General features: G+C 47.5%; 1 protein-coding gene across 1 annotated transcript; it reads right to left on the bottom strand.

The window, feature by feature from the left end:
* Positions 1-1,425: 1,425 nt before the first annotated feature.
* FKBP6 (FKBP prolyl isomerase family member 6 (inactive)) lies at positions 1,426-21,537 on the bottom strand. Its single transcript, XM_040584738.1, has 8 exons — positions 21,411-21,537; positions 20,050-20,139; positions 19,606-19,808; positions 18,215-18,334; positions 16,919-17,113; positions 16,480-16,589; positions 13,375-13,462; positions 1,426-1,799 (listed from the first exon to the last, which is right to left on the bottom strand). Exons 1-7 carry the CDS (start codon positions 21,535-21,537, stop codon positions 13,387-13,389), a joined length of 921 nt encoding a protein of 306 aa, XP_040440672.1. The 3' UTR covers positions 1,426-1,799; positions 13,375-13,386.
* Between the last annotated feature and the right edge of the window lie 248 nt (positions 21,538-21,785).

The following is a 21,785-nucleotide window of genomic DNA, read 5'->3' as shown; positions in this document are numbered from 1 at the left end:
GGCAGGCATTGCCATCTAGTGTCGACACAGCTAACAGGGCTCGGCAAGACCCCCCCTCCCCTCGCCCTGAACGGGGGACACTTAATACCTGCCTGGAAAAGGGCAACGGTGAGCAGGGCAGGCTGCCTGCAGCAGGACAGCGGGCAGCCCTGGCCACAGTGGCTGTGGAAGTCCGAGCCCAAGAAGCCAGCTGCTGGGCGAGCGAGAGCCAGGCTGGTGATCTTTTAATCGGAGCGAGTGATCCCGGCTACCAGCCCAGCTCACTTAAAAGTCTCACCGACAGCCTTCCACGCAATGCTTCTTTCCAGGGGCGCGTTACCAATGCATGCTATTCACTAGGACAAAGCATCACAGTGTATGATTAAGAGAATTAGTATCATGTGACTCCATTATTTTTTTTTTCTGATCATCAGGAAGGCTCTTGAGTCTTCTGGAAAAAAAACCTGATCAGAGGATTCTTCTTATGGGACAGGTGACAAACCCCAAACCCTGCACTCTTTGGGTCTCTCTTAAAGCTAAGCAGCACAGCAGGATCTGACGTCCTCTCAGAGATCATCCTTCCTCCAAAAGCAGACAGGAGCAGAACAAGTAGACAAGCGGTAGGGTCCAGAAGCGTGCTTGCTAGGTGCTGCCAACCCAAAGCTTTCCTAACACCCCCACACCCTTGGCCCCAGCCCTTTGGGACTTCCTACCAAGAGGGCATTTTATTTTAAGACACTGTCAGAGCGTAGCAGTAAGGAATCCAAAAGCCAGAAAGATGCTGGCAGAACAAGAACGCTTCAGACATTTCTCTCCTGGCAATTGGCTGCCTTGGATTGCACAGTGACCACAGGCAACCCTCCCTGCCCGGCAAGACAACAACAAGGCACTGAATCATGTTTAGAAGACATTAACCATCCTAGTCAAACACAGACAGGACAAATACCGTGAAAACATAATTTGATGTTACCAGGTCCCTCCTCCTCCATGGCTTCTTGCTAGTTTTGCATTTATCTGCCACCGTGTCACCAAGAAGCATTTGATTTTGCATTAAATCTCAGCCACGCCACAAAGGTGCACGTTCAGAGACATGTGGGGAACACACAGCAGATTCTGTTCCAAGAGGAAGCCACCTTGATCAAAGCTAGGGGAGTCAGCAATGTTTGTAAGGGATTAAGTTGATATTCCCAAGTAATTTGAAATTTAGTATCAACATTCACAGGCACATTCAGCCAAAACAAAGAGCACAACATGCTGTTACCCAAGAAGGGAGCTAGCTACACAGCAACAAACCAGACCCTATTTCCAAATTCCAGCTCCTTACACTGAAAGGGAGACATTAATCACTTCTGCACAATAAGTTGGCACAAGTCCTGCAAGAGTTAGTTCTCAGGTTGGTTTATTTTTCTCAGAACAAAAATATCAAACAATTTTTTAAAGAATAACCCATATAAACAATACAAAACTTCATGGCATCCTACTCCCATTTACAGATTCCCTAAAAGCAGCCCAGAACCTGCAAGATGTAGGAAGTCAGGAAAGTTTTCTTCAAAGAGTATGCCGGGCAGAGGGAACACCTTCCTCTCTCCTACAGCAGGACTTGGTTTGTCTGGAAACAGCCTCAGAATACAGTAAACAAAACCAACTTCAGGAAAATCAGGTTGCATATAGACACAGAACCTCCACTTCACACTCCCAAAACAAGAGAGCACTCTTGCCCCTTTTCCCAAACCACAGATGCGATGGCAAGATCTCCAGTGTGCCCAGAGGTAGGTCTCCTTTCTGCTCATGAACTGCTCTGTTCATGTGCTGGCAAGGTCCTAGGATAACAAAATACCACTGTCAGCGTCCCACAGGGATCACCTGTACATATTATTCCATTTTAGCATTAAACAGTTAATCATTCCTAGCACACACCTACAGTGGCCCTGAAAGAAACACCCAGATGTTTGTGGATTAGCACAAGTGGAACAGACGCAGTGAAATCCCCACAAAATTAATTCAATTTCCTCACATAGGACTTGGAGGAAAGCGAGTATTAAGCGACAAACTCAAAACTAGCAAGTCCACCTTAGAGAAACCCTGAGACCACCCTTCAGGCCACCTCCCATCCCGTACAGGGTCATCCGTGCTACCCATCACTTGTGCTTTTCCAGTCTGTTCGGGGAAACCTCGTGCCTGGATACTTACCCTTGGCCTTTGGGAGACAGTCCTGTATCTCCTAGAAGACTCACCGTTCTCCTCACCTGACATTCCTATTGCTTCTCACCGTATTCACCCACTCCCACCACCCCCCCTTGCCCACAGGCTGTTTGCAGGGCAGGACCACCGGCGGCCTGGCCACACCGCTGTGGCGCTGGCAATACATCACAAAGTACTCCCAGCACCTTATTCTTTGTCGGTTCCCCCTGCCCCATCGCCCTTCACTTGCAGTTGGGTCCTCACCAGACTTGCAGCCCTGGCACACACCGAGAAGGTGGCAGATTCCGTACCAGCAAAGCCTCTTTCATCTGCAGCCCGCACCCCATCCCTCCCCCTCTTGAGGGTCATGAGAGCTTCACTAGAAGGAAACTGGTACCTAGGCACAGGGTGGGTTTTCTCTGGAAATAAACCAGAACTGTTTCTGAGTTGTGGTATTGTTCCTCCCACGCCCAGACCCCGTGTTTCAAAGGGGAACCCCCTGGGTCACTGATCAGGACTTTGATCACCTGCGCCACCTCTACATGGCCACACTGACCTCGATGCCAAAAGCTGGCCTGCCCCTTCAGTGCCTCTCCCAACCACCCTTCCCTCCGCCCCTCCACCCACAGACAGAACCAGCACCTTCACCTCCCCAGCCCTCCCGAGCTGTGTCAGTTGGTTTTCAAGTGCTGGTCTAATGCTGCAAGATCTGCAGTGGAGCTGTGGTACATGCAACTGTGACGTGGGGATCTCTCTTGTCCCCAAAGCCATTAAGCACGTGGGACAGAACGCACTCGGCACACACATTCACGCTGCTTTCTGATATGCCCATCACCATATTCCAACACCCTGCTGCTCATGAAGTTGCTGCAGCTGGCATCTCTGAGATACTCATGGGGGAATACTGATACAGAGGGTATTTCCCTGATTTGTCAGAGTGCAGATGGTACCGAAACACTGCTGAAAAGTCAGCCTCATCCCTCCATCACCCATAGGATGAATAGCAGGGAGAGGGAAAAAAAAAAAACAAACCCCAGAAAAATCCTTGGAAGCCTTTCCACAAGATAACCCATTATCTGTCTCTTACAGAAGTTCTGAGGATCAAAGGAGGTACGTTCAAAAGATGCCCTATCTTCTCTCAGCTCAAGAATACCAGGAACCCAAACCAATCTCTGATACTCTTTCCGCAGCGATAGCTACTACAGCTAGCTCAGCTGCAGTGGCGATCTCTGCAAATGTAAATCAAATTACTAGCAGCAAAAGGGGGAAGCCTGCTCCTTAGAGGGTATTGGCTTACAGACTGCTAACCAGAAAGCAAAAAAAAAAAAATATAATCAGTAATTGTGAGGAAAGCAGATGCTTTACAGACTAAAGGATGAGATGATGAAGCATCACATGATGCTCAAAATCCACACCTCATTCATTATATATCCTTGAAAGGCACCACAGGATCACAGGATAATTAGGGCCGCAAGGAACATCAGTAGGTTTCTAGTCCAACCTCCTGCTCAGAACAGGGTTAGCTGTGAGGTCGACCAGATTACTCATCTTCCTCCAATGACCCTGAAGAAGCCAGGTTTTAGTTGGTCTGTATGCTCAGAGCCACACAAAACCCGTGACTCAAATGCCACCCGGCCAGAAAACTATGAGTCTGAACCAGAACAATGTGCCTCTCTCAGGGGCTGCCCCCACTTTAAAGTTTGGGATAATAAAAGCACAAAACAGTCAAGCAACTTTCAAGATTGCCAGAAACACACAACTGAAGACTTCTAGGCTAGTACAAACTAGGAGTCATGGTAACAAGTCAGTGCAGTCACTGTCCTGGTCATCCAGACTCATGAAATCCCGTGTTACAGCCTCATTCAACAGGCCACCTTTTATTGCCAAACCTTCCAAAAGCGGGGGTTAACAAGGTTCATTGTAACACAAGATATTCACAGTCAGCTTCATTCGGGCAGCGCTTTCCAGTGTCTCCCCTGACCAGGGGAAAGGGGAGATGAAGTTTCTAAAGAAGGAAAACTACTGGAGGACACTTCAGATGATCTCTTCTCTTTGAAAATTAATCAGAGATAGAAATGTTAAAAATCATTTCCCCAGTTCACAGCATAAATTTCTAGCAACTAAGACAAGGAAAGAAAGGTTTCAACAGTGGAAAAAAAATCATTATCCTTGATGTGCTACAGTGTTCTACATGTTACTAGAGAAAAGCATCTTTGCTCCTGCTAAAATGCAACCGACTTCCACTCTGCTACTTGTCAGTCTAATATTATCCTCACACAGCACTTCCTTTTACGTGTCGCTGATAGGCATACTTAAAAGATAATCACAAGATGTCTCCACTGGCTGTTAGTTGTGGTTTGGGGTGTCTAGCTGGGCATGAAACCTACAGCTACGGAGACTTCTTGTGCACCATAAAAACAAAGGATCAAACTGTGAGTCTTCTAGTTTCATGGCTGCTATTTGAAGTAATAAAGTCTTTACATGGAGCTAATTAAAAAAATATTCAAACTGAAACCCTAAAGCCATTTCAAGGCGTGTTTGATCAGTTCATCTCTCATTTCCACCTAATGGCTACACAATCAAAAGAGAAGGGGGGGGGAACACACAGCCCTGAAGACGCAGAGAGTTGGATCGCATTCAAAGCGTTTGCTGCTCCTGCACGTAGAACAGCGCGCTCCAACCAGAACTTGCTCCAGTATTTGCTTCCTTCACTTAACAGCAGGTTGGCAGCTACTCAGCCACAAAAACCAGCAAGGCACACGCTCGCTTTGAAGTTCAGACAGAAGTCTGTTGGTACCAGCTCTTTTAATTCATGCTTCAGAAAGACAAGGCAGTTGATCATCAATTTACAGTAAGCAACATGCCAGGTCACAGGTCATTTATAATCACAGTCACCTTTACTCTGCATTAAAGCCATAATTAACAGTTAATGTTTAACTAAGGCTTTAAAATTTGTTTAAGCTTCTTTCTTGCATAAAAAACAGTTGCTGCCTTTTCCCTAGCTCCCCCTTTCCTGCCTCTATCCCTTGCAGGGCTTCAGGGAAGTCCCATATAGGCACCAAACACAACAGATAAAATTTTCGTCAAAGCACAAGGAAACTGGAAAGTAAGAAGCGTGTACTTGAAGCGTAGCTCCTGCAAGTTCTGCCCTCATTACACCCATGCTTTGAAGTGGCAGCTCCAACAGTGCAGCACTCAGATAACCCTCAGTAAGAGGAGCGGTGCTCAAGAGAGCCGAGTTCATCAAGTCACCAGCTTCACGGAGGGCAGCCTGGAAGGCTGGCCTGGCTTTTACAGCTCAGAGAAGTGCCTTTAAAGGATGTTCCGTGAAACGCAGCCTCCACATGTCTGTTACGGGAGGCAGAATGCCTTCTTTTCAACACTTCTGATCCAAGCTAAATAGGATTCTCACTGACCATGGAGAAGAAAGGAAGGGAAGTTTTGATTTGGTAGTCAGAAGGACACAGCACATTTTACACCATGGTTCCTCATAAGCGTGCTGGAAAAGTAGATGTTACGTGCACACATTTGGAGGAGAGATCAGCAAAGGAGCTAAAACCTTGAAGGGCAATTGCCCAAGAAGTGCTCTTCACTCAAACTCTGTCAAGTTCCAAAGGAAGAGCCACTCTGGAATATCAGCCTGGAGAAAAACCATTACCGGGTAGTGAACAAGCTCCTTCTGAAACGCACCATGTGGACCTCCTGAGAGCTTACTGACAGGCTGCAGCTCTCCTGAAAGGCACTAAGAAAGTCCAGTGACAGCTAGGGTGCTATCAGCTAGCTGATAACGAGATGTACTGGGCAATCCACCCTCATACAAGGAGAAGAATCAGCTATTTACAACGCCAGGCTATCATGGTTTTATCTGGACAATTATTAGAGGGAACATAACACATCACCATCCCAGAGAGCCTTTCTCTGAGCGTGCACCATGCCTTCAGAAAATTACCTAATTAGGGTACCACTTATCTGCTACCTACGGAGGTGACTCTGCAGTCAGCCATACCCTCGTTCTCTCTCCAACACTTTGTCTGGGGATGTTCAGCAATTTGTGCTTCAAGTGGACTCACTTTTATGGCCAGGATGGCTGTGAAGCCCATCTTCAGGCCACGGCAGCACATAAGCACACAGACAGTCACCAGACTCCCCATATCTAAAGGACTGAGCAGGCTCCAACTACCCCATCACAGCTGCACCAGACGTCCAGATTCCCAGATGAAGGTGCAATAAGCAGATGTGCTACTCCTCATTTATATAACCACACTATAGCAACTTCCATTGCCATCTGAAGATCTGTACTTATGCGGGGGTTTTTTTTTGCAAGTCAATTTGTCATGATCCTCAGCTCTGCAAAGGATCCACAGCGAGTTTCAAGCACTGCCTGTATGCTAGACAGCTCAGTGGCAGGATGAATTCTCCAGAGATCTTTAACAAGTCTCAACACCAAAGACCCTGAATGCTGATGACATGCACTACCGTCCTGAACCTGAGGTGATGGAAGAAGGATCTGTCAAGTCTGCTCAGATCTATGATAGGGCAAGGATACCTAAAACAAAAAGGAAAAACAGAAAGCAGAGCTCTTTCCCAAGCATTTCTAAAAAAAGTGCCTTAAAACAGTATCCAGACAAAGCAACAAAACAACTTGTCCAGAAAGCAAGAGGTCTCACAAGAGGGACAATTATGGGAAGGCGAAAGAAGGGATGAACTCTTCAACACACACTTCTGACTCAAAGGACTTCATCCAGCAAGTCTGGGCTGAAACCGATGCTTAGCGCAGCTCCCAGTCCTTCAAGAGCTCAGATAACTTTCATGTCCATAATGCTCAGCATTCTGGCAAATCAACAGGTCCCTGAAAGCAGGGTGGGTAGTGGGAGACACACATGAAGGTCATGTCTACCCTTACTGGAAATAACTGCAGTTCTGCAAACCAACTCACAGCAGTGCCAAAACACTCCCTGCATCTTAAGCAAAAAGCCTTTCTGAAAGCAACATTCCCCAAATCTGAAGACCTCATTAGTGCCTCTTGCTCCTGACAACCATACATGTTGTCTTTTTGCAAAGTGCTGTTGCCACGCTGTAGATACAGCAATCAATGCCCTGGCGCTGTTCAAGCAGTGATGCAGCCCCCTACCCCCTGTCAGCTGCTCTGTGTCGCTGCTGACGCAAAGGACACTGCATTAGGGAGCTGCACTTGGTCAATAATGCTCGGCAGCTCACAAGCACAAGAGTATTTCCCAAAACCACAACGAACATTTTTAAGGCCATTAGCACTTATTTAAACTCAGCTGCCTGTATCATCACAGCTACTACAATGCCTAGTTAAGAGCATTTTAAACTCTTCCGAAGTTTGTCAGTGTTTCACCTCTCACCCTGCTGGAGCAAAAAGCTGGCAGGTCTCAAAACCTTGATCAGTACCCTCTCGTAATCAGGACAGCATCTCACCTGAAGCCTAGGGTATCAGGTCATTAAAAGTTTGCAGTTTCATTTGAAAAAAATGGAGACTGTGGAATAACAACAACAAAAAAACAACATGGAAGCCCACTTCCCCATGCCCATCCCCCCCCTCCAAAAAAAAAAAAAAAAAAAAAAAATCAGCCACCAGGGCATGTTCGCACCACCATCATCTTGTTTCTTTTTTTCTTCCCAACTGTATGTTGAAGTTACCTTCTGCTGTGCTCCAGCTCTCCTCTGCTGTGCATGCTGCTACAGGCTCCGACGCCTCATCCCAGCAGCAGAGCCTTCAGCGCAGTGCCATGCTGAAGCAGTGAGACATGGGGACACCCACATTCAGTGACACTGACCCCAGTGTCAGTAGGACACATGGGTACACCTGGCCCACACCCACACACAGCGATTTACAGCATTAAGCATGTTGGCTCAGGACCAGACGTCACTGAAGTAAGCAAGCAGTGAAAAGCATCCTTTGCTCTTTAGAGGTGGCAATATCCTCCAAGCCCAAGAGGATACATGATTCTTCATATAGGTATGGTTACAGCTCTGAATAGCCAACATTCCTTTGAGGAACCCAACTAGAAGAGCAAGCATACAACAGCAAATATGGAAAAGGGCCCTTTGTATGCTGTGCAGGTAAAGCACGATCTTTTAAAATCCCAAGATTTAAGACTAAGAGAAATAGATAGGATAAGCACATTTTTTCTGCTAGCTCAGAGAGAAAGCCTGGAGCACCCCAGATCAGCAGGACTGGTGGCCAGGCATGCCAGTTCTGCCTGGGTTGGCAAGAGGCCAGGGAGAGCTTCTTACCACTGTCTGTAATGCCACAAGGACCAGGAGCAGCACTGGGGACTTGTGTGCCTCAGCTACCAGCACAACTAAGCTACAGCCTTATCCCAGGCGTATCAGTGACAGGCACCTTGGTGACAGTCACTTGCAACAGGCTCCCATCCACAAATCAGTTTGGTCACTACCTACTTGGGTGCAGGTTTATGCAATTTGCCTTTTTACCCATCAAGGTAACAAAACATTTTTACTTACACTTCATATAGCTTATCACAACGGACACACAAGGGATGGAGAAAGAAGCCTTAACAAGTGATACTTCAGAGAAAACCTTAAAATAACGGTGTGTCTCCTTGCTGCTAGAAGTGAAAGCCAGTAACTCTGAATGCTCTGCAAAACTAAAACGTTCTTCATAAAGAAATTCAGATTTTGCACATAGACCATTCTCTTTAAACTCTACCTGCATGATAAATCAAGTACTATCATGGGAATGAAAAGAGCCCAGCATCTTTTTCACTCTCTACTGATTTCTAACAGCAGCGTATTTTGTCTTCCAGCTGCTGGCAAAAGCTCTGAGAAATAAAAGCCCACACAGGGCTATTCACTAGGGGCTCATCCTGTCCTTTCCAGGGCAAGTGTGCTGAGTGGCCTCAGGCAAGCAGACAGGAGCTTGAGGAGAAACACAGCCAGGAACCCACTCCTACCTCGCCAGGGAGCTTCATGCTTGAGGACATAAAGGGGAACCCCAGGCTTTAGGCACTTAGGGCATCTCAGAGAGGATGGCCCTGGGCTGGGCCACAGGGCAGTCCTCTGATGAGGCTGGAGAACCATCACTTCACCAGCGCCTCAGAGGACGGGCACGGAGGGGCACTGCGATACCGCATGGGTCTCCCTCCTTTTCATTTCACACCATCTTTGCACTTCTAATTCCTGGCCAGACCTCCCAGTCTGAGCAAAGCCACTCCCAGTGCGTTCAAACCAGGGACCCATGTCCAGTACACCTGACCAGGAAGCACGCGTGGCACAGCACCCCTAAGCACAGGTGGTGCAGTCATTTCTCCACTGACAGTTTCTAGAAGAGACAAGAGCCCACAAATCTTCTAGAGAGGTATTGCAGGTACTACTGCAGGCAGGAACTGCAGAACTCTGAAAAAAATAAAGGTGCTCGAAGAGGAGAGAGCTGGAGGGAAAACAAAAAAAAACAACCCACCCAACCACCTTATTAAAGCTTTTCTCCTTCCTTTGCTTAGCAAGGAGAATTCTTAATTAACTCATCCTTCAAGCCTTCCCACTCGCTCCAGCAGTGCTCAGCATAAAGCAGACATTTAACAATTTCCTTTGCAGTACAGGACATCTCAGAGGTACAATAATTTGCATATTCTAAAGGAGAAGTGAAATTGCCAGTTCTCTGTTGTTCAGCTTTACGCAGTGGGTAGGGATAGTATCAGCAGGAGGCACATTTTAGATCTCCTCAGTAATAAGGGAGAGCAGGAGGGGAAGGAGCAAGTTGCTGTTTACACAAAATCTGGAGCCTTCCCAAGGCAGGAGTTTTGACTGTTTTGTGCACATACTTCTCAGTTTATTTGCAAGTCTCTTTCAGCTTATTAGGTCAGTTTAACTGGCAACTGCTGTTGATTTTAAGCCCAGTTATAATCACTTCTACCTGGTGACACAGCCCCAGCTCTGCAGCCAATTCTCACCAATTAATGGCTTCAGAATTGCTAGACCCCGCTATTTGTAGCAATCTCAAGTTTGACCTCAGAGTCATAGTTTCCTGCCATAATTTCAGCATTGTTTGTTTTCACTGGAACACTTCTCTGTGTGCTCTCAACTATAAGACCACTTCTCCTGTGTATTGAACTGAGATACACATTAGAGCCAAGCTTTCAACTTTGGCCCATCTATAATAAAAAAAAAAATAAATTAAAAAACCCCTCAGAGACATCTTTCTGGGATGAAACTATCACCAAGGACCCTCTACTAGAATCCAGACATTTCTAGGGAACTTGTCCCCGCTCTTCATGATTAAGATCTTTTTCATGAAGGACCACAGCAATATAACGATAAGAAATTCCATATTTATTTTTTTTTTTATCTGCTGGGTCTTTCAAACAAGAAAGAGCAAAAAGCTCCAATAAGCCAGTGGTCCTCAGCCCATCCATCCTGAAATTTAGGGGACACCGAGGACTACTTTCAGCTACGTACATCCCAGGTAACCTGGCTCAACACATCCACACCACACAGCAGGCAAATAACCCAAATTCAAATAGGGGCAAGCATGAGACCCAAGCCACTGCATTTGCAAAGAACTGCAGCAGGATGGATTTAAGAAAGTTTTTGTGCTTCTGTTTCTCCCTCTTGAGTATTTCTGAATTCCTCCGGGAAGCATCACAAGTGGCCTTGCATTTCACCAAAGAGAAGATTTATTCTGACCTGAAACTCCATTAAAAAAGGAAGAAAGTGTGTTCCAAGCAAGACAACCTTTGTGGCAACTAGAGGGACTGGACTTGACAGTGAGAGGGATTCAGAAATAGCAAGCAGAATGGAGATACTCAAGTGTGTCTGTGTTTGAGTGTCATTACACAAAACACAGAACATAGCCCTGGCCTATGCAAGTACAGAGAAATGAAGCATTTCACCCTGTAACAAAGCAGCTGCTGCAGAACTCGCCAAAAGGTACAGCAAACCCACCTGGAAAGCTCTGAAGCAGGGGGATGGATGCAGCAGTGTTTCAGGAAGGAGAAAATGCCACAACTACAGCTCCAAGTCATTTAGCTCATAAACTGGACAACAGGTCAGGTCAGTGCCTAACAAGCACCTGCCAGCTAGTATATAGGAAAGTCTTCCATAACTGTTGTGGTTCCACTGGATCATTAAACATGAGCTACAGGCAGCACTCACAGGCCACCTACTCACTCGGTGCCTGAGACAGAAAGGATGAAGCGGGCCTGCCAGACTGACCGAGCACAGTTTGTGCCCTCAACTGAACTTGTGCAAAGCTGTCAGAAAACACCAAAGAATGTTCTGCCTCAAGTCTGACGAAGTAGCAGTGCCTCTGACAGCTGGAACTGCTTTGCTCCTCTCTGAATATGTAATGAAGTTTAAGCACAATGCAGCAGCAAACCAACCTCCAGCTAGCACAAGGCCCTGCCCTGCAAGAGCCTCCTCCAGCAAGGGGTTTTTCATGCCATGAATTAACAGTAGATTCTTGTGTAGGTCTCAGTGATTTATGTTTGTCTGGAAGACTTAGTTTATTTTTAATACTGTAACTAAAATCAACTTCAAAGAAGGTTAGAAATCTTTTTGAGTGACAGCTGTTAATCAGCTGTGTAAGGCAGGAGAACTCCAGGAAAGCACTGTACATATGTATCGGTAGGAATCGGTGGAGAAGCTCTGGCTGACAGTTCAGCTCAATCTTTAAGCTTGCCTCCAGCAGAGATTTCTTCTTCCCTTCCCCTTGGCACTTTTCAGCCTCCACTAACTGAAGACACTGTTTTACTGACATCGCTATGTGCCATTACACCAACTGCATGGAAATCGGCATCTTTGCAAGTTGCTTTTTGGGAAACAAGAGGCTGCAGAACCCTACCAGGGGAGCAGTGGTTTGGTGACCCACCGCATTCAGAGTTCCCACCACAAAGCAGGGCTGCACAGACCGACACAAGAAGCTGCCCAGGTCAGGCACCGCTACGTGCTACCATGAGACACGAGACCCAAGTCCTACAGGCTTTCAAACTGCAAGTCTCTGAAATGCAACAAGTGGAGAATCACAGCCTCCTTGCCAAGTCCTGGGTCACAGATTTCCTGCACACAATTGTCTGCCTTAATCCCCTTCCGCAGCTACTGGCCTGGGGGTAGGTACCTGCTAACAGATGTGATCAGTCCCATCCTGAACCCAGGGCAGAAGAATTTAACTCTGAGGCAGTTTAAAAACACGCCCAGCTCAGACCTCAGAGAGGGGTGCAGACTACAGCCGGGAGGCATGGCCAGCCAGACGAGGGTTGCGTTGCTTTAGGAAGCTGCCGGTTCAGTCAACCCTCTTCTTCAAATACTACCTTAGCTTCCTAACACGCTCAGACAAAAGATCTTAAAATACCAGACCTGCACCCTGCACTCACACTGCTGATGGAAAGGCTGCCAATATGCATTTTCTACAAGCAGAAGAGGTATTGCATGAGAGAGAATGGCAGCACACTGACGGCCCCGAGCTGGTGATGCTTTCTGACAGAAGGCTGCTGTCATTTCCGCAACTCTTTCCCCAGGGTTTACCCTGAGGCAAGAGACCAGTGAAGATTTCCACTCCCCCTTACACTCCCTCCCCCGCGCCACCCCCCCCCCCCCCCCGCCCCAAAGGTTTTGACAAAAAAAGAAATGATCAAAGAGCCTTTGTGCATTTATAAACCCATCAATTTTGCTAGAAGATTTAAGGCTTTAAAGAGTCCAAAACATCTATTTGAAATTTTCTATACAAACAGATTTTTTAATATTAAAAAAAAAACCCAGAAATAAAATATTTAGATTTTTCTGAAGCGAGGCATTCCAACAGCTCCAGACAGGAGCACTGGAGGGGAGGAGGAGAAGGAAATCCAATTCTTAAAGTTTGACAGGAACAATGTTTTTTGTTTGTTTCTTTTAATTGGCAGAGGAGCAAGACTACACAGCTATTTCTCCCCCTCGTTCTGACAAGGAATAGCTGGGATGAGCAGCACAGGAAACAACAAAACCAAACTTACTCAAGCACTGCCAGTTTCAGGTTCGTGTCCCACACCAGCTTGCCTCGCAGGAAGGATTCCCCAAGCTGATCACGTAGCCGCATTTCACCCCACCATCCTGCCCCTTCTCCTTCACACTCCCATTACCCTTACATTTTGCCTCCAAAATCCTCTCATGCACAAGAGAAGCAGGCTCCCCACCTGAAAACAGTTCAGACAAGACAGAGGTTTTGTGAAACCTCAGCCTATTTCACAACTTAATTACCTTTATTTCCAGTCAGTCAGAAGAACTGAGAGGAGTGAACATTCGGCGGCACATTTGTTTCTCCTTGTCCATGTAGTTCTTGTAGCAGCTGCAAAGTAGAGCACAGCATGGCATCACAGGCTGCAGACTGCCCACCCAACCATCCATGCCACGACCAGAAAACATGTATTATTTTTTCTATACAAACAAATTAACCTAATGTAAGAGTGTTCTGGTAGCAAAGACGCAGCTCCTCCAAGCCCTTCTCTCTACCATGTCAGGAAAGGAGAGCTGGAAACACTGTGCCTCACCTCCACACCTTGGGTCTCTGCTTTGCTGGTTACTATTAGCTAAGTAGATCATTTGATTTTTGGTAGCCAGATACTTTCTACACCAGTTTCGCAAGCGTGTGACAACGCAGAGGAACCCCACCTGTATCCTGTGGCCTAGTTTCATGTCTCCTCGTTTGTGCCGCTTCTCCTTCAGCACCCATCAGGAGACATCATCCAAGTGACCTACTCCAGGATATCTTCCATTGACACAGAATCTGGGCAGAGGATGGGTGGAAGGCAGCCAGGATTTGTGTCTGGACTAAGTGGATGACAGGGCAGATGTTTCCTCCTCCATTCTCACTTCCCTGCCGGCATCACATTCCCTGCCTTTTGCATGGCAAAAGCTTCCCATTTTAATGGCTGCTTCTGCAAACACAGCATCCTCCGCACCTGTGTTCTCACCTCACCGGCATAGAGGTCTCACTGGTGAGGAATCCCTGAGCCGGAGGGTGACTCAGTTTGGGCACCAGCCCAGGGATCAATGGCTGCCCACACGGCCAGCTTTCCTGCATCTGCTACCATATAAGGTCAAACCCAAGGCTTTTAGGCAACACACCAGAAATAGCACAAGTGTGATGACGGCTAATGCCCTCTCAGCCCCTACCATCAGCACCCCTGTGTCCAGAACCTCAAAGCGTTAAGTTCAATGAAATCCCAGCACAGCAAGTCTCTCCTGTTAAGTCTCAGACAGATGTTGCTGCAACTGTCTACACCGAGTAGATCAGGGATGCCCACCCAGATTGTGGATGGCATGCTGTCGTGCCTCCCACAGGAAGAAATCCAAGAGCCACTCACTTGGAGGCGCAGATCCATACCAGACATCAGAACAACCCCATTTTGCTCTGGATTTGATGCAAAATCAAGCCTTCCAACAGAACTGCCAAATCCAGCAGCAGAATTTGCACAAAGACCACTACAGCTGGTACCAGACGTTCGTTCCACAAAATCCTCACCCTGGATTCTGCCCGTTTTTTTCTCCAGTGAAGTGAATTCTGCCAAGAACCTGGTTCAGCTGTTAAACAGATGCTTTTTGAAGTTTTGTTTTAGACAGCAAAAGGTAGCTGTTGATTAACACACGTTTCTTTTTGCAAAGTATAAATGTGCTCAGTAAGGAAGTGAAAAGCCTCTGAGAACAAGATTTTGATTCATATTCTGTTTCTGAAGCATTTGCCAGATCACATTATGAGTTTTCTCAGGCAAGGAAGTTTGGCAACATTACAGTATCTAGACTGAGGTATGGCAAAATTAACAACACCTGATAATATTGTCTTCATCTATTTTATTCTAATTCCACTCTTTGTCACAGTAAGAACAAAAAATACACCGATTTTCACTGGCACTGAAGCAGAAAACCCCAAGACAACAGTGGTTTAATGCATAGTCAGCTTACTGACACACGTTAGCTGTACACACTGCTGTCTCCAGAGTCAGAGCCAACAAGCCTGCCCACTGCTTCCCCGAAGGCAGGATGCCTTGTTGCTTCCTGGCAGCACAACCTCAACGTTATTAGGAAGATTTCTCTTTCACCTGCCAACATATCTCAAACAAGTCTAAGGGAACACATGAGGCTTCTAGAATCAGGACTTCTAGCACTCTACTACTGGGCTTTGATACTACCCACATACCAAGCCTCCAAGAGTAGCTAACCAGCCACCCAGATCTATTTTATAACTGCTTGCGCTCACCTGGCAATTTGGTAGCTATGTACCCAGAGGCAGATCAAGATGAATAGAAGTGGTTTATTTCAGCTTTCCAGATCAGCAGCTAATATTGCCTTCAGGTTCTTTGTACTTCAGAAAAAACAGCAAGTTTGAAGACTTGGTGTTACCACAGACTTAAAGATGACGTGGATACATAGGGCACCGATGGGAAAGGACAGCCCTCTACCCAAACGCTACCTGGTGAAGGGCACTCAGGCCACGAAACTGGCTTTTCCAGCCGCACCAACTACTCTAATGAGGTGTTACTGCTGCCTACAAACCTTTTTGCAAATGCCTAGCAGCAACACACAAAAGAAGAGGTTCATATTCAAGGGCTGCTTTGTGATCTCTGCATCGCCTTCTGTGTCTGTGAACAGTGCCAGAAGTACAGCACACACTTTTGGGAACCAGCTGGTGCTTTTGCCAGTTTCAAAGGGAAGACCAGAATGAGGGCAGAGACAGCGTTAGTCATGTTTTGGTGTGGCTAGGGCATGACTAAAGCTGGCAGGATTGTGCTGTACACAGCCTAAAGGCAAAGGGAAAGTTTGCCTTCAGGATTGCTCACTTGCTACCTCCAAGACAGCAAGAAATTCCCTTTTAATGAACATTAGTATTTGTAGCATTGTACACTGAAGCACTTGCAGTGCAGAAGAGCTGCTGCAATTAACCCGTGCATCTTAAAAGGAACGAAAACCATACTTATTAAACCAGAACATCATCAGATTGAGTGCTAGCCTACTGCATTTCATTGGTTTTGAGGTATTTCAGCAGCCCCTATCTCCCTGTCCTGACCTACCTACTCACAAGGAGCATAACACACACATCCCCCCAGAGAAACTGTACAGGGGGTGCTCTCAGCTTCTCACCTATCACCTGTAACCGCTGCGTCTGCAAAGTCTTTGAGTCAGCTGTCTCCACACTAAGAGAAACCTTCATTCTCCCAAGTCACTTACTAACCCAATAGTTTTGTATTTTGTTTGTTTTTTGTTTTTTTTTTTTAAAAAAACCCAGCACATTTTAAATATTTTTTGAGTGGGTGTTCCAGCCTGTCTAAGCACTCTCTCTTCCACACGGATAGAAAGGAGTTCTCTCACCTTGCCAACTTCTTCAGCTCATTGTTAATATCATGGTTAAATGGCTGTATACGCTGAGCTCTGACCAGGAAATCCCGGGCTTTTTCGTATTCTGTCATGCAGAGACAAGCCTGCCGATGAAAGAAGACAGATGTGTTGCAACATAAATATAGACTCACTGTCATTCTTCAGGACTCAAACATGTGCAGCTACAAACATTTCTGAGACAGATCCAGGTAGCTCAGGAATCCCCCATGAAAAAAATCTGTGTGACAGATTTAGAGAGAGCCAGATTTTCCAAAAGGTCAGATGCAGATGAACTCCCTTGACTGCCACAGCAGTTCAGGAGACCTGGCCCAGACTTCAGTGGTTCTCCTCAGTTCAATGAAGGTTCCCTCCACAGTCAGTCAGGCTGGGGTATTCCTTGATGTGACTACCAAAGGAATTAATTTTTGCCCACCTGGCCACACCTGAACAGCGCTTTGGCGTTTCTTTGATCAATTTCCAAGGCCTTTTCCCCATATGCCAAAGCTTGGGCAGGACGCTCTAGTTTCAGGTAAGTAAGTGAGAGATTCAGGAGCACCAGCAACCTGGAAGCATCGATCTGACACTGCTCTGCCTCACTGGAAGGGCTGCGACCAAGGATGGAGAATGCCTGAGCAGACAGGGAAAAAGAACTAGTGCGAAACAAATCTGTTATAGCAAGTGAGAAATCAGTCTCATCAGACAGCTACACCCATGCTTTTGTTCACCTAGGTCAGTTAAAAATAATAATCAAAATTCTAAATATACTGCATGCATTATATTAATTATATAAATATACATGCATTACCAGCATGACTAGCCAGCTCAACCACAAGACTACATACAGGTTTAGGAACGTATCAGGAAACTTGAAAGCAACTGGGAAAAAAAACCCTACACTCAGGACTCAGATTTTAAGGAAGAGAAATCTTACAGGGAGAAAGGCAATTTAAATTACTTTTGTTACAAAAATATTAAGAAAAAGCAACTCTGAATGGGGAGAGGAAAAAAATCTCACAAAACCACACTAACCCCAAAACACAGGCAGATGCATTCCAATTTGGGAAAAACTGAGTATTTCCCTGCCTGGAGAGACTGTGGAGTCTCTATCCTTGGAGATATTCAGAACCTGAATGGACACAGTCCTGGGCAACGTCCCTCTGTGGCTGACCTTCCTTCAGCAGGGGGCTGGACTGGACAACCTTCAGAGGTTCCTACCAACCTCAGCTATTCTGAGATTCCCAACTGGAAGGCTAAAAATAAAGTAAGAGTGCCAGTGTGCCAGGGATACCTGTTTCCAGACCAAAGGGATTACAGATTCTTTCTCAAAGCATTAATCAGCACACTACTGCAATACAAGGCTATGCTGCATTATAATGTCTCCCAGCAAAAGCTGACCTGAAAGGCTCCAGCTCAGCAGTCAGCCACGCAAACTGCTCAGGGCTTACACAGCTGCTGAGATGTACCCTTCCATCTCAGATAGAGCCCACAGGGAGCAAGCCTGAAGGAACAGGGTTCTGCCTATTTCTGCCAACCCTTCTCCTTCATGTACCGCTGCTGCTCACACGAAAGCAGGTGTCCAAGATCTGTTCATAAATAACAAACTATGCCTGGACAATGTGATGAAGTTATTTGATCTCTAAATTGTGCTTATTATGGTGAGCTAGCCCTTAATAACCACTACTTTCACAGTTTTTCACAATGAAAACCACATTTTTTTCTGGTGTCATACCCTTTTGTATCTGTCTTTGGCACTCTCAAAGTGCTGCTTACGGTAGAGGTAGTTGCCAAACTCTCTCTCCGTGTCTGCCACTTTCAACACCTTTTGTAGCGGAAACGTATCCTGCTGCTCCTGTATAAAGAAACACCTGAATTTCAGCTCAAACAAAAGAAAACAAGCAGAGAGCTCAGACAGGACAGTCCTGCACAGTCCCCTTCTATTCACAGGGAAGAAGCCAGGCCATTGCCAAGGCCCCTGCAGTGTCCACCCAGGCCACCACCACGTGGCATTTCCCTTGGCCAGGCTGAAACATGCCACTGTTCTTGTGCTGGTAACTCCTGGTGAAGAGTGCTACCAACTAGGTCAGAAAGCTCACTGGGACCACAAGGACTTCAGGGGAGCTGAAAAAAACAGGAATGTGTTGTTAAATCCTGCCCAGCTCTCTCACCTGCTTAGCACAGAGCAGAGTTAACACAAACGCTACTGCTGACACAAAAGGTGAAGCTGCTTGAAAGCTCCGTTGCTCTAACAGCTTTTGGCATTACCCAGGGTGGCTGCATCAGGGCAGCTCTGGGACCAGCCTGATACCCATGAGACACCAACCAGCAAAACAAAAAACCTGACAATAATAAAAAAAGATAAAAATCAAGGAACGGGTTTTCTCTTGGGTTTGCAAGTTTGAACCAGCTCACAGAGTGAAGTCAGTTACCCAGAAGGGGCAGGCCAGCGGCAAGAAGGGGAGTAAGCTCTCTTGCAACAAGTGTGGTTTGCTCACAGGGCTACGTGTGGAAAGAACAGCCTGTGCAGCAGCAGGAGGGAATAAGGAGGGCCTCCCCCACCACTGCTGCTGCCTGTGCCCCACTCACTGACCCACAACCACAGCCCAAAGCCCTTTACATGAAAAGGGGGGATTAACAATAACAGCGTAACTCACCAAGGAGGAAAGTGAACAGTGAAGGAGCACTTGGGAAAGCAGCCAAGAAGCAGAGACAAAGGGTGGGGGCTGGAGGGGCACTTGGACGCTGCAGCCTGAACAGGATTTTTACAGACAGCTCATTACTGTTCTTTCAGAGAAATCCCTGGAAGCTGGTGCCCTCTAGTGAAACCGTAAGGTTTCTTGTACAGCTAAAAATAAATGGAAGTCGGTCCAGTGGCTCCAGCACCCAGGAGCAAACAAAGGCAGCACCCACCTTCTCCCTCGACACGGGAGCGCAAACAGCGCAAGGCATGCAGGGCCAGCATTAAAGGGCATGTGTTTGCATCAGAGCAGAGCTAGCAGCCCAGGCTCCGGATAACTGCATTAGGCTAAACATACATAATGTGTGAGCCACAGGAACGGGAAGGAAAGACAACAAAGGTTTAGCATCCAGATTTAGGTCTCAAACCTTCTTAAGGCAACTCACAGCAGTCAACTCAAAGAATCTGTCAGATTCATCCGAATCTAGGAAGTCCAGCACCTCCACTTCGAACATGACCGTGGCGTTTGGAGGAATGAGAGGAGGACAGCCCTGGCACCCGTAAGCATAATCTGGTGTGAAGACAAATCTTGCCACCTCTCCCTTCTTCATTGTCAGCAGGCCAATTTCCAGGCCCCGCAGCGTAATGTCTGTCACAACAAAATATGGAAGGTCGTAAGACTAGCAAACATGGAAATCCCCTCAGACACCAAACAACAATTTTTCCCAAGGCCTGGAGGAAAAATTCTTTGGTAGCTCATATCTCAAACTACAATGGTCCACTGCCCCCTGTCATGGATTATCAAGGCAGCCTGCTGTGGGACCACACACAGTAAGCAGATGGTCTTTACAACCCTGAGCCCTGGGACAAGTTTTTTGGCCAAAACCTACCTTTTCCAAGTTTCATCAGCCCAGGAGACCTGTCATAGCCGTTTGTGCAGAAGGGGACATCACAGTGTTCCAGATACCCGGAGTACTTCACTGTGCAGCCCAAAGCAAGGAATGGGGAGAAAAGAAAAGTAAGAGTTGGATTTCATGTCCAGTAACAGCACCATCAGGAGTACACTGTGAGCTGGTTTTGCAATGCCACACTTTTATCCTGCTTTTTTTTTTTTTCCTTCTGCTGTAGAACAGAAGAGGCAGCACAAATCACCCCTGTATTTCACATCTAAAACCTGGACCAAGTAGCCAAGTGGTGCTGACTGCATTTTAACATCACCAGATAAAGCAACTGCTTCACAGCCTTGATCCCTATCTAATAAAGGGATACGATTTTGTGTTTTTAAGAATTGGAAACTTCAGCTGTAGAAATTAAAAAGCCCCAGATATCTGCAGAAATATGTAACAAAGCCTTTCCTAACCAAAGCTGGAGCCCTGGAAAGAGAAACAAAGGGAAAAATGTACCCCTCCAACTCTGCCACTCTCCCGAGGGCTGTATGCTAACTCCAGTTCTCACTCTGCTAGAAAACACACCGTAACTGACTCCACACAGTACCAGGCTGCTGCACTTCAGGAACCACTTTCAGCTTCAAAGTTTTCTGTACTGTGAGCACAGGTGGGCCCTAGAAATCCTTTTTTTCTCAAGGTCAAGATGCCCTTTCATTTAATCTGTCAGTCACAAGAAGTTAAACAGAGTATCCCAAGTGCTAAAATACTGATAAGGAAAGCAGAGAGTCTCTGAAACAGAAAGACATACTACCGTATAATATAAGCACTTTCAAGTTCTTGTTCTGATCTCAGGCTGAAGTCCAAAGCACTCAAGAGTTGCCAGCCACAAGCGCCTCAACATTAGACGCTCAGTTCACCTCTTACAGCAGGTTCTGTCCTCTCCACCTCCCCCAGCACACTTCAGGCCCAGCCACACAGACCAAAGCAAGTACCTCACACCAAGATGTAAGTGGCAGAAGTGAGCACGAGATCCAGACTTCAGTCTATGCTTCCAAAGAGTTTAGGTTTTCTTAGTCCTGCTAACCACAAATTAAATGTAACGACTGCCCTTTACAAAGCCAGCTGCTCAGGGGACGGCCAACGGAGCCCACAGGTGCGTCCCCACAGGGCAGAGGACGTTACAGCTCGGTGCACCGAAGCCCCGGGGAGCGATGGCGTGCCCGCCCGGCGGCCGGCAGCAGCGGGCAGCCAGCGCCGGGGCAGCTGCGGGAACCAGGCCAGGCCCCGTGCCAGGGCGCTGCCCAGCTGGGGCCCCGGCAGCACCGGCCCTGGCCGCCACAACAGACCCCTAACCCCGGCCATACCTGCGGCAGAGGCAGCCGGGGGCACGGCCGGCCCGCTGCCGGGGCGCAGCTCCGCCTTGCGCACCCCCCCATCGCCGGTCAGGTCCCGCAGGCCTCGCGCCCAAACCCGCACGGGAGCCGCGACCATGGCCCCGCCGAACCCCCACACCGCGCCCCGCCGTGTCCCGCCGCGCCTCGGCCCGCCCCCGCCGCCCTGGCCAATCACGGCCGCCGCACGCTGCCTCCAGCCAGTCACGCTCCGAGCAGCGGCCCAGCCCGACACGGGCTGAAGGGCCGCACGGCGGCGCCTCTGGGCCAATGGGCGATGGGGGCGGCACGGCGCGCCGCGGGGCACCCTGGGAGCGCGGCGGGGACCCGGCGGCAGCGGCATGCCCC

Source organism: Falco naumanni, chromosome 1 (genome assembly GCF_017639655.2).
Source record: "Falco naumanni isolate bFalNau1 chromosome 1, bFalNau1.pat, whole genome shotgun sequence".
Classification (NCBI taxonomy): domain Eukaryota; kingdom Metazoa; phylum Chordata; class Aves; order Falconiformes; family Falconidae; genus Falco; species Falco naumanni.
This window is presented reverse-complemented; position numbering and strand designations above follow the sequence as displayed.

Coding starts and splice junctions, on each gene's coding strand:
- FKBP6 (XM_040584738.1), bottom strand. CDS start 21,537: ATGGTCGCGGCTCCCGTGCGGGTTTGGGCGCGAGGCCTGCGGGACCTG. Junction 18,335..19,605: donor GATTCTTTGAGTTGACTGCT/GTGAGTTGCCTT, acceptor TTCTTTATACAG/GAGCAGCAGGATACGTTTCC. Junction 17,114..18,214: donor CCAAAGACAGATACAAAAGG/GTATGACACCAG, acceptor CTGTCTGCTCAG/GCATTCTCCATCCTTGGTCG.